The sequence below is a fragment of the Camelina sativa genome, chromosome 4 (genome assembly GCF_030686135.1).
Source record: "Camelina sativa cultivar CO46 ecotype springtype chromosome 4, ASM3068613v1".
Classification (NCBI taxonomy): domain Eukaryota; kingdom Viridiplantae; phylum Streptophyta; class Magnoliopsida; order Brassicales; family Brassicaceae; genus Camelina; species Camelina sativa.
In genome coordinates this window covers 10149371-10162049 of record NC_141883.1, presented here as the reverse complement: position 1 = coordinate 10162049, position 12679 = coordinate 10149371, and the positions used below count along the sequence as shown (strand labels likewise).

General features: G+C 39.3%; 4 protein-coding genes across 4 annotated transcripts; 2 read left to right on the top strand and 2 right to left on the bottom strand.

Moving 5' to 3' along the window:
* Positions 1-362: 362 nt before the first annotated feature.
* LOC104754884 (protein PSY3-like) lies at positions 363-1205 on the top strand. The gene is made up of 2 exons (XM_019239341.2): positions 363-536; positions 895-1205. Exons 1-2 carry the CDS (start codon positions 443-445, stop codon positions 1020-1022), a joined length of 222 nt encoding a protein of 73 aa, XP_019094886.1. The 5' UTR covers positions 363-442; the 3' UTR covers positions 1023-1205.
* Positions 1206-1497: 292 nt separating this feature from the next.
* On the top strand, positions 1498-4975 carry LOC147945662 (internal alternative NAD(P)H-ubiquinone oxidoreductase A1, mitochondrial-like). Its single transcript, XM_087510104.1, has 8 exons — positions 1498-2452; positions 2933-3146; positions 3238-3398; positions 3486-3551; positions 3656-3819; positions 3907-4021; positions 4103-4282; positions 4375-4975. Exons 1-8 carry the CDS (start codon positions 1961-1963, stop codon positions 4525-4527), a joined length of 1545 nt encoding a protein of 514 aa, XP_087366230.1. The 5' UTR covers positions 1498-1960; the 3' UTR covers positions 4528-4975.
* Positions 4821-8873, bottom strand: LOC147945661 (protein SMAX1-LIKE 6-like). The gene is made up of 3 exons (XM_087510103.1): positions 7177-8873; positions 6649-6901; positions 4821-6554 (listed from the first exon to the last, which is right to left on the bottom strand). Exons 1-3 carry the CDS (start codon positions 8355-8357, stop codon positions 5031-5033), a joined length of 2958 nt encoding a protein of 985 aa, XP_087366229.1. The 5' UTR covers positions 8358-8873; the 3' UTR covers positions 4821-5030.
* Positions 8874-10408: 1535 nt separating this feature from the next.
* LOC147945660 (uncharacterized) lies at positions 10409-12679 on the bottom strand. Its single transcript, XM_087509325.1, has 3 exons — positions 11585-12679; positions 10555-11505; positions 10409-10474 (listed from the first exon to the last, which is right to left on the bottom strand). Exons 1-3 carry the CDS (start codon positions 12677-12679, stop codon positions 10409-10411), a joined length of 2112 nt encoding a protein of 703 aa, XP_087365451.1.

The window sequence follows — 12679 nt, the reverse complement described above, 5'->3', positions numbered from 1 at the left end:
AAACAATCAAAAGACAGATATTCAATGTATTTAGTTAGGGACACAAAATGTAAAGACTTAATATCAGAATATTCCAAAACGACATGTCTTTGCAGGTTTCTATACCAACCTTCAGAGCAAAATGTTTTGCAATAATGTCTTGTGCCCTAGAAAATTAAGGCTAGGACATCGATTCCGTAATTTCTTATATAATTTGCTTGAGTTTGTATTAGTCATCTCAACATGATATATTATAGAGTTTCTTTCATGCATGTAAATAAATTAGAATATTCCGGTTATATAGCACTCTCCGAAAAATATGTTATGTTAAAGTAGTTTGGAACTAATGTTAATTTAAATCATTTTGCGTATATAAAAGGAGAGGGTCACAACTCACAAGAGATATAGTTGAATAGAGGAAAGAGAGAGAGAGAGATAGAAAGAGGGAAAGGAAAAAGAGAGGATGGGTTATTGTTATACAATTCGGCTGTGTTTGTGCATCTTCTTTGCACTTTCGATCGTCTCTTCCGCTCGAATCACCTTATCATCATTTTCAGGTAAGAGCAATCGAGCTCATCATGATACCATCGACATATACAATAAAGAGGGTAAAAAATTAGAGTTGTATATAGATTCATCAAATTTTCAGAATCGATCGTTGGATTGCTTAGTCTCTTCGATATTTATGATCAATCGTAATCGTAGGTTTAGCCGCTTAGATATATCTCGTATAGTCGTATTTAGCCAAATGGCTGATTGGCCCGTACATGATACATGTGTGTGGAGGTTTTCTATCTTTCGTTTTTTTTGTTTATGGAATTTTTTAGCTATACATGCATCTCTATTCTTTTTTAAAGCTCGTATATCTATATATACGTACGTAATATATATGTTAAACCTACATGCATATAACAGAAAATGAAAAGATGGTGGAGAGAGGTAGATCGTTGATGGTGAGCACCAATGACTATGACAAACCATCGGCCAACGCACGGCACAACCCACCAGGAAGGCGTGGAGGAGGTCGGAGACGGAGAGGATGAATACAAATGTTTTTTTGTATTGTTAAGAAAAAGAGAAAAATTAAATGTTCTGTGATATATATAATATATGTTATTGTATTATTAAATATTTATATGTGTGTTATCTTTTTACATATAGTGAATAATATAATTTCGGCATCTTAAATAATATGTACTGAAAATTAATAAACAGACCATTATACATTTTTGTATACGTTGATCTCTCAGTTTCAATAAATGGTAAAAGAATGATATTTGTCTTAACTCTTACGTACTGGGTGGGCTTTATTAAAACCCAAATGAATAAATGATCTAAATAAACGGGCTATTGGGCCGGTGTTGTTTGAATCCGTTAACCACTTGGGCAATAATAATAATAACAGACAGCGAAGAATCTGACGTCCTTTTCTTGCGCCCCACATGAGTGTTAGTGAATCACATGTTTTTTATTGTCGTTTCTTGCGCATCAAGTTCTGCTGACGCTTCTTTTATTTATATTTTTAGTGATTCACATGTTTTATATTTTTAGATTTTTCAACAACCATATAACTTTTTCAGATTTTCTTTTATATAAAAAACTCCCAATTGTTTGTACCTTTTACCCAACGAACAGCTACAGCCTACAGCACATGGCATCGGTGTAAGGTCTTCATTAATATCGAAGCAGTCTTCGTGTGCTAAGCACAGATTATTCTTTATTTATTTTGTTAAAACGTTTTAAATATTTCTGTGGCTACCAAAAAAAATATTTATTTTGTTACGAATACGAAAATTTTCCATTTATTTTGGGGGAGAAAGAAGATTCAGAATCAGAGTGCCATCTGTCATTTCCAAAACTGGCACGTAGGTTTTTCTCATACGTATACAGTGAATTAATACTGAATACAGAGAGGAGAACCAAAGGCGGCTCTTGTAGAACAACTTAGGTTGCTTTGTCGATTAGAGAAGTAAAAGAAATCATGTTTTTGATCAAAAACCTAGTAAGAATCTCGCCGACTACTTCATCGGTCGGAAACGTGTTCAGAAACCCTGAATCCTACACTCTCTCTTCCCGTTTCTGTACCGCTCTGCGAAGGCAACCACAAGTGAGCGAGACGGTTCAAGCAAAGGAGGATGTAGCTAATAATAATGGGTTGGAGTTGGAGCCACAACGTTACGACGGTTTGGCTCCGACTAGAGAAGGAGAGAAGCCGAGGGTTCTGGTTCTCGGGTCGGGTTGGGCGGGTTGTCGTCTTATGAAAGGGATCGATACGAGTATTTACGATGTCGTTTGTGTGTCTCCTAGGAACCACATGGTCTTCACCCCTCTCTTGGCTTCTACTTGTGTCGGTACGCTTGAGTTTAGGTCCGTTGCTGAGCCAATCTCTCGTATCCAACCGGCGATTTCAAGAGAACCCGGTTCTTATTACTTCCTCGCTAATTGCTCTAAACTCGATGCTGATAATCATGAGGTAAATCTGAGGTTTTCACTTAATCGTTTTCTTGGTCTTTCATATTTTTAATCTTGATTACTACTTAATTAGGTTTATGGCTAATTCTTGTGTCTTTTTTTTTTTTTCCTAAAATTCGGAAACGGTTTAATAATCGTGAAGTTCTTGAAATTGAAGAAAAGTCTTTACAGATACATGTGTCTATTTTTATTTATGTTTTGGGTTTTTTTCCTACAGTTTGTGATATGTAGAAGAAGATTTATGTAGACATGGTTTCGTTTCATTCTATATGGACAAACATATATTTGTTTTTTTAGGAATATTTTTCAAAGCATAAAAGCAAACGCCAATTTGAGATTTCCTTCCAATTTTTGCTTGACTTTTTCAATTAACAAAATGTTTTTTATTTGGAAAAAATGATACACTAAACGCAAAGGTAGAAGTGGCACATCAATTCATTTGGTTTTGACTTTGTGGGGATCCTCCTCTTGGTTTAAACAGGTGCACTGTGAGACGGTAACTGAGGGATCAAGCACATTGAAGCCATGGAAGTTCAAGATCGCTTATGACAAACTGATTCTAGCTTGTGGTGCAGAAGCATCCACATTTGGAATTAATGGAGTCTTAGAAAACGCCATCTTCCTCCGTGAGGTTCACCATGCTCAGGAGATTCGTAGGAAGCTTCTTCTTAACCTCATGCTCTCTGAAGTTCCAGGTATAATATACAACACAATATTCTTCATCCACTTTCTTTTACCTTTTGATTAAAACTGAACTCATAATCATTTACATATATGCAATAATAGGCATATCACAAGGAGAGAAGAAGAGGCTGTTGCATTGCGTTGTGGTTGGAGGTGGGCCGACTGGTGTCGAGTTTAGTGGTGAATTGAGTGATTTCATCATGAAAGATGTTCGCCAGAGATATGCTCATGTCAAAGACGACATTCGTGTTACTTTGATTGAGGTTTTTTTGCCTTATCAAAGTAATTCATATATATATATGATGATCATTCTCATAAATATGAAAATTTTGACCTTTGTTTCTTTCCAGGCAAGGGATATACTTTCTTCTTTCGATGATCGACTCAGGCACTATGCAATCAAGCAGCTAAACAAGGTTTTATATAACTCTTTATCCAAATGTGAAAACTTTATTTGACTTTAGTTTGAGAGAATTTTGGATAGTTTGATGTTGAAAAAATCTGCTATCATTGACTTCAGTCTGGAGTGAAGCTTGTGCGTGGGATTGTGAAAGAAGTAAAGCCTCAGAAGCTAATTCTTGATGATGGCACCGAAGTTCCTTATGGACTCTTAGTCTGGTCCACTGGTGTTGGTCCATCTTCATTTGTGAGGTCTCTTGGTTTTCCAAAAGATCCAGGTGGCAGGTCAGTTAATTCCAAAACTCACAACTAAAGTTGTTCTGTTTTTTTTTTTCGAACAGTTTCTGATCTTGGATCATTCTGTTTCCGCAGGATTGGAATTGATGAGTGGATGCGTGTACCTTCTGCACAAGACGTGTTTGCGATTGGTGACTGTAGTGGTTACCTTGCGAGCACAGGGAAATCAACACTTCCTGCTCTTGCACAGGTCTCTATAATGGTTTAATAGAATCCATTTACTTTTGTTTCTACGCTGAGTCTTAACGTATAAATATCTGATCTAATGAAGGTGGCTGAGAGAGAAGGCAAATACTTGGCGAATCTGTTGAACGTGATGGGAAAAGCTGGAGGTGGAAGAGCCATGAGTGCAAAAGACATGGAACTTGGAGAACCATTTGTGTACAAGCATTTGGGAAGTATGGCTACTATTGGAAGATACAAAGCTCTCGTTGATCTCCGTGAGAGTAAGGTATGTAACAAAGAAGCTCTCATTCACACTTTTCACTTAAAAATCCCTACATAATAGATGGCTAACTTGGAGGAGGGAGTTTTCTTGAGCAGGAAGGAAAAGGAATATCAATGGCGGGTTTTGTGAGCTGGTTCATATGGAGGTCTGCGTATCTGACTCGAGTCGTCAGCTGGAGAAACCGTTTCTATGTCGCTATCAACTGGCTCACCACTTTTGTCTTTGGTCGTGACATTAGCCGAATCTGATCCAGTGATCCTAATCTCCTCTCATTCGCCACGCACTTGCTCTGTCTCTCTCTGTTGTTCACTTTATATAACACCTCTAATCCCGAAATCATCTCAAACGGTGTCGTTCTATGCAATGTTAGTCAATTCAGCGTTTTACTAAGGCAGTGTTTTGACTTTGACTTTGACTTTGAATCAAATCTTCTGGTTTGACTGATATGATGAATTACTATTTTAACGAAAAAAGCACATCGGTTACAGGAGAAGATGGTTTAATACATCTGAATTTGGAAGTTGGGAATAGGACAAAAAAATTTGGGAGAAATATATCCTAAACTCAAAATGCCAAAAAGAGCTGTGGCAAATTGGTACTCCTACACAAACCTATGTACGTGATAGCTCTTAGTCTTAGCCATTATATACATTGTAATTTACACAAGCCAAAAAAATAAAATTTCCATGACAAAAACAATCTTGGGGATTATAACTATTTATTACCTCATTTATAATATATGCGTGTGTAATCACATCACATCCACCTTGGCCGGCAACTCTACTCCGGAATCTAAACCGCTAGAAGAAGTAGCAACCAGCTTCACGGCCAGCATTGGATTTGAACCGTACTTCTGTCTTGCTTCAGCAAAGCTCGGAGCAAGAACGGTTTGCATCCACTGATCAACTGTCTTTTCTTCTTCACCCGATGATACTGATGACCAAGAAGCCGCCAGAATCTGGATGATCACTTCTTTATCAAGCTCTAGATGTGTTTCGGATCCAAAGCACCGCTCAAAATGAGAACTGATCTTCTCTTGAATGTTCTTGGCTAACCCATCGAAGTCAACCGGTTTGAACGTCACTTTTCCGTCCACTTGTTCAATGAAGCTATCGAACCAAGCGTTCCTGTCCTCTGTCTCATGATCGAGGCCAACTTCTGTCTCATCCACTGGAAGATTCAGATCCAGATATGAACGTTGCACTTTCGCTGCACGTTGCTCTGTTTCTAGCTCATGTTTTCTCTTATTTACCCCAATTTTAGTAGCTTCTGCTAGCTTAATCTGCAGTTTCCAGCTTCTTGCGCTGAGAACTTGTTCCTCAGAAATCTTCACAGGTTTAATAACATGATCAGTAGCATTATCCTTGGCAATCCCAGACGTCACAACAACAATCGCACTTTTCATACTGATCACTCTTCCATGCGAATCACGGAGTTTCCCAGTACTTACAGCTTCAGACAATCTCATCTGATCCGGGAACTCAGCTTTTTCCACGTTTTCTAGTAAAATAACAGAGTGTGGTTTCCTTGATAACTCACTGGTTATGTAATCTACCACTGTTTTGCCTCTGAATTTGTCATCAGGAGAACAATGCTCTGACCCAAATTCTACACAGATGCTATTGACCTGACCACCAAAGAGGACTTCAGAAAGAGCCATCGCTACTTTCTTCTTCCCTACTTTATCGGGTCCAAGAAGAGCCAGCCAAATTCCGTTTGCTTGGTTACTTCTCGTGGAGTCAGTTTTGCATCCACAGATGATTTGGCTTATGGCATTCACAGCTTCGTTCTGCCATGCAACTTTACGAGAGAGTGATTCTCTGAGAGACTTGAAATCTTTCTGATATGTATGCTCTAAAGAAGAGTTTAAGGTCATCAGTAGCGGTTTCTCCCTCGCTGCTTTTGATTCCTGGCTTTTTGATGCATAGATTACTCCCAACCCTAAATCTGTAGTAACACAACTCAAAGGCGAACTCACTGTGCGGTTAGTCACCAATGTCGTTGGATCTTCTATATGTTTTGGCTTTGAGATTGGAGGACTCAGCAGTTTAGGCGTCTCCAAAAAGCTTGAAGGGGTTCTGCTGGGCATAATGGGACCATTTGGCTCCGTTGGGTTTCGCACGCTCTTCTCGGTCTGAACTGGGAACTGTGGACTCACAGACTGAAAACCGAGTTTAGGAAAGGCCGTAGTTTGGTGGATACTTTGGCATATATTGTCCCATTTCTTCTGCAAAGCTGCGGTTTGTGAAGCTGACGTGTTAGCGTCATCTAAAGCCTGCACTGAATCAGAACCGAAATCTCTCAAGATGTATTACATCAACACCATTAGAAGCGACTGCAAATGAGGAAAAAGTTGATAAAAAACGCACCTTAGTGCTGCCCGTTGTTCCCTTGTCTAACTCGGTCTCTGCTGCCCGTAGCCATGAGGGCAACTTCTCGGAACATTGGTCAGCCAGAGAGAGACTTGAACCAGCCTTGATAACAGCAGCTACTTCTTGCAAATACTTCTCGTTGCAGATGTGACATCTAGAGAACGTCTGATTAACTGTGCTACTCAACGGTACTCTGAAGTCTGATGTTGATGAGAAGAACCCTCCAAACGGAACAAATGATCCCATCAAGCTGTAACCAACACATTCATCCAATTAGGAACTTGATCAGTTGCAAAGACAGAACATTAATGTCTACTTTCAGAAAAATGGGAAGCAAAAAGCTGAGAAGGAAGTGCCATGATAGTGGTATGTTAAAATATTTGAGTTTATATGTTTTCGACGTTGACGCAAACAATAAACTATTCCCACAAGTTTAGTGATGATGTCTCAGCCAAATATAAGAGGTATAAATAGCATTCAGTTCAACAGTCTAATAATGTAAATGGAAATAGCAAAAGGCATTACCTTGATTTGGGATAAACCCCTTGACTCGAGGGTTTAGAGGCTGTGATTGGAAGAACATGAAGGTCCCAATCCTTCTCAATATTAGGAAACCGATCAATAAGCTTCGTGTAAGTCTCGTTGCTCGACACACATCCAATGAACCAAAGTTTCTTACTTTGATCTTTCAACAAACCCGAGAGCTTCAACACCAACTTCTCAAGACCATTACCTTCACTAGTAAAGACCTTAAACTCTCCCAGATTAAGCACCATCCCCGTTTTCGAACCATTACTCTGCTCCACGATTCTTCCTAACTCATCAATCTTCCCACGAATCTCCTCGTCAGTTCTTAATCCATCAGCTAAAATTTCACTAATCTCCTTCTCTACACTAATCACACTTAATCCACTAATCTCCATAGGAACAAACCCTAACTTCCCACTATTAATCGAATCAACGAACGTTTTGAGAGCTTCGTTAGCACAATTACCAACAAGGAGAGGGTTCCTCTTATCTTTCCGACCTAATACTTCTCCGATCCTCCGAGAATTCTCATCGACGCTCCCACTAAACGGGAGGTCACGATTCGGATCCGAGTTGGGGAGATTACATAGGAAGAGAGGAGGACAACGACCACGAGAGAAGCGAGAAGAGAACTGCGTAACCGGAGGGTGAAGCACATCAAGCTTAATATCGGAGCTCCGAAACCCGGCTTCACCAAAAACCCGGTTCACAATCGGATCGTCGAGGATCGACAGTATGAAATACTTCAACTCAACTTTCAAAACCGTCGTCTGACATCCTCCGCCGCCGTTGTGGATCTGCTGGAGGTGATAAGACTCTGGATGCCGTCTCTGATTCGCCTGAGAGCGTTTGATCGCCGCCATGAGGGAATTCGAAACCGGAGGATCTTCTTCCGTCGCCGCCGGGGACTTCGACGACGGGAGCCTGTCGAGAGAAACGCCGACGCAGAGCTCTAAAGCTCGGAATTGGAGACTAGAGGAGTAAGGAGTGTTTCTAGCGGCGCGTGAGACGCAGACTTCACGGAGTATAGACGAAGGCATAGCTAAAAGAGCGGAAACAGCGTGAAGCGACGTCGTTTGAGCGTGGCTTCTACGACGAGCTACGGCAACGGCGTCGTCTAAAGCACGAGCAGCTTCCTCTGTTAAGCATTCTCTCGCCGTAATAACCGGCGTCGGCATCGCCGGAATAGAAAAGTCAAAATCAAAAGTGTAAGAAAACAAAAATTCACCAAACCAAGGAGAGTCCTTTCTTCCAATCAAACAAACCCAACTCAACTTAACTGAGTTTTTAACTCTTCCCACCAACAAAAATATCAGAAACTTTAAATTAAAAAGACAAAAACAAAAATTCAGAATTATATTTTTATAAAAAAGAAAAAAAAAAAAAAAAACGAGGCGTGAAAATTCTGGAAATGATTTTTATCAGAAAAGTTTAGTCAAAAACTTTGTCATTACTCTCTTTAGCTAAAAAGTACTCCCTCCGTTTCAAAATATAGGATGTTTTAGTAGAAACACTCCCTCCGTTTCAAAATATAGGATGTTTTAATAGAAACAGACATATTAAGAAAAAGTTACTTTTAAAAAATTTAACCAATCATACCCAAGACTGCACAATAGAAAATATAAAATTAATCTAAAAGTTGCATAGAAAGTTGGAAACATCCTATATTATGAAACAAAAATAATCCTCTAAACATCCTATATTATGAAACGGAGGGAGTATATAATAAAAATATGATTTGGTTTTTTTTTTTTTTTAATTTGGTTTGGTCCAAATGATATCTAAAAATTTGGATATGTACAGACTAAATGCACGAGTCGTTGTTTTGGTGGTATCTTTGCTCGTAGGACCACTCCAATATATTGTCTGGTTTTTTTTTTATTTTGTATTGTTTTTATTCTCTCTCTTTCGTTTCTTAATAATACGATACGATGGTGAAATTTTAACGAATATTATGTGGTGCTCGTAGAATCTCTATCTTTCTTTCTCAGCCCTTTCCTTCCACTTTACTACATTTCTGATTCTCTCTTCAATTATTCTGAAACTTTTTAAATTTTTGTTTTATATAGGAAAAACGATCTGTGTCCCCCCAAGAACTTTCATATAGCACCACATCCACCCAGTTTTTAAACTTCGATCTCTGTCCCCCCAATTACTAAGTTTCAGTCCAGTATCCCCCTAATTGTAAAGTTCGAAACTTCTGTCCACACATTATGCTAAAATCGTGGTTTATCATTGGTTTACTCGGTTGATGATATAAAACCAATGCGAAACCAAAAACCGAATACAATAAACCGAATTGTGACCCGATTAGAGTTATTCACAACCCGAAATAAATACTCAGTATGAAGAATCCCTAAATTAAAAAATTTAGAACCCTAGTTTTAGTTTTGCTCTCTTCATCGATATTTTCGATTTCTATCTTCAACAGCTGAGCTTGGATATGAGCAATTCATCTGGAGCTACGAGTGCAACAGCCAATGTCCAACAGAGAAGAAGAGTTGTGGGTGTACCGAAGACATGTTGGTGTGGAGCTAGTATCGTGGCGTTGATTTCAAAGTCTGCTGCCAATCCATACCGCCGTTACTATCGGTGTGGTTATGCTGCATCACTTAAGGTATTGTGTTTGAATTTTGGATTGTTTTTGAAAATTTTCACTCTAATTCTCTGTGCTTTGTAGCTCATTGATGATAACCACAATTTCAAATGGGTTGACTAAGCATTGTTGGATGAGATTGAGAGATTGGCTGTCAGAACGGCTGTACTTGAACAAACAGTATCCCAGATTACAACAGAGACTATAGATCACCAAAAGATTGTTTTTGAGAGGATGCAAATGAAGCTAGAGAAAGAGATTTTTGAGAGGGTAGAAGAAGAACTGTTGGAAACCAAATCAAGTCTGAAGAAAATAATGATTGTTGTAATTGTAGGTTGTATGATCATGATTGGTTTGAGTAAAGTGATAGTTTGATTGGCTTGTAGTTGTTGGTTTTGTTATGTATTGGCTTGTAGTTGTTTGGTTTGTTATGTATTGTGTTGTTGTTGGTAGTGTTATGTTCTTGTTGTGTCCTCTTTTATGTCTAATGAGAAACCAAAATAACAATAACAATAACAACCAAAAAATCAGAGACATTGGCAGAAATGGTTCAAAACCAATACATAAGCCGAGTTAAACATCCTAAAAATGCATCCATGGTTCAAAACCAATACATAAGCCGAGTTAAACATCCTAAAAATGCATCCATGGTTCCACTTGAGTGCCTTGAGTGCCTTGAGCAATCTGTGGTTCAAATGTCTAAGACACAAGATGAAGCAAAATTAAGGTCAGATTCACATACTATCTAACACATTTTGTTGAAAACTACACCTACTAACCTGTTTAGTAGACTTCTTCTTCGAGTGAAACCTAGAATTGTGACCAGCTTCACCACACATACCACAATGCATTATCCTTTTCAACTTTTTAGATGATTTTTTCGAAGGAGACTCATTTGGTCCTTTCTTCCTCTTTTTGTCCTTCTTACTTTCCTTTCCTTTCTTCCTCCCAGGCTGCGGTGGTGATGGTGGTCTATGCACATTAGGGAGGTTGGTAGATGGCCAATAAGCAGGTCCTCTTTGTGGAACAAGGCCTTCTGTGTAGTTCCTCCTCCACATAGGTGTCCGAAACCAGAAACACACATAGTCTTCAACCTCAAACTTCCTATCAATCATGACTCCATAAGCATGCTCACAAGGAATGCCACAGATTTGCCATTTCTGACAAGTGCAAGTCCTCTCAGTCAAGCTTACCCGATGAGAAACTCCACTAAGTGTAGCTTCGTAACTGTCGTTTGTGCTCCTTCTTATCTGGCATTCAGAAGCTTTTTCAATTTCTTTGGCAAGGAACTTAGACACATATGGCGTGCATCTCCCATTGTGATCATGAGATTCAGCAGATCTCTTGGCAATCCTGACCATCGCAAGTCTCCTTATGGTCTCAAGCATTGGCACAAATGCTTTGTCCCTGGCTTTCAAAATGGAGTTGTTGAATGACTCGACTGAGTTATTCTCAACATCTTCACAGAAGTTCCCTTGCTTGTAGAACGCCCTGCACCAAGTTCTTGGTTTCGACTTTACCACATCACGCCAGACAATCTCACTGTAGTTTTGAAGCTTGATCATGTTTGCTTCAAAATCCTTCTCATTGTAGCTCCATGCAATATCCCAGACATACTTCTTCATCTCTTTATCTTTCCCATGACTTTTCTTCAAGTTGCTATAAATGTGTCGGACACACATTCTATGCTCAGCTTTTGGTAGCTCTAACTCAACAGCTCGGATGAGTCCCTGAAAAAAAAAACAAGAGGTTAATAACTGAATAAATACAACACATTAGCAATGAACCCAAAATCAGAATGTTTATTACCTTTTGGCGATCAGAGATTATGATATAACCATCACCATCCATTAGTCCCAAATCAGCCTTCATCTTCCTCACAAACCACAACCAATTTACTATGTTTTCTACTTGTACACACCCCCATGCTATTGGGTATATAGCATTATCTGAATCTCTACCTAAAGCAACCAGCAACTGACCTTTAACTTTACCTTTTATAAAGGTTCCATCTAAACCTATTAGTGGCCTACAAGAATCTTTCCATGTTCTCTTGAGCACATCAAAGCAGACATAGAAACTGTTAAATACCTCTTCTCCTGCATCGTTAGTCACAGTGACAACTTCAACAGTTGAATCTTGGTTTGATTCTCGTATCTCAGCCGCATAATCTTGGAGCCTTGCAAACTGCTCATCATACTCTTTCTCAATCCATCTCAAAGCTTTATTCCTTGCAGCTTGACATTGAGGCCTAGATACAGTGATCTTCCATTTTGCTTTAATGGTTTGTTCTATCTTCATTGGCATGAAATACTCAGGTTCTTCTCTGATTTGATCTAGAAACAACCTAGAGATAACAGGAACCTTCAACATCTCACAATCTCCATTTGGATTACATGTATGCTTATCAATGTACTTATTCACCCTCCACCTCCTACATTTCTTCGTGATTGCGCAATATATGCGCCAAATACATCCATCGCCAGCACATCTAAATCCAATCTTGGTTTTATCATACTTGTACTGTGCGATGTTGCATCCAGTCTTCAGAGCATGGCCGAGTACAGCTTCCTTAAATGCAATGGCGTTGAAGAATGTCTGGTGATAGTACAAAGTCCCATCGACTTTTCTGATGTTGTTCCGCTTTCTCACCCGACGAGCTTCATCATCTTCATCACTTGAACTGTCCGGATACTCATCATGAACAATCGATGGTTCGTCTACAAACTCCAATACAGCTTTCTCGATGTCAAAGGCGTCTCGCTCTCTTGGATCTTCATCATCGGGTTCATCGTCTTGGATCGGACCTTCTCCTCCTTCCTCTGGCGGAACAGACCCAGTAGCAGTAGCAGTAGCCTCGTCATGAACAATTATCGCATTCGTCTCCAGCTCATTCGAATCCAT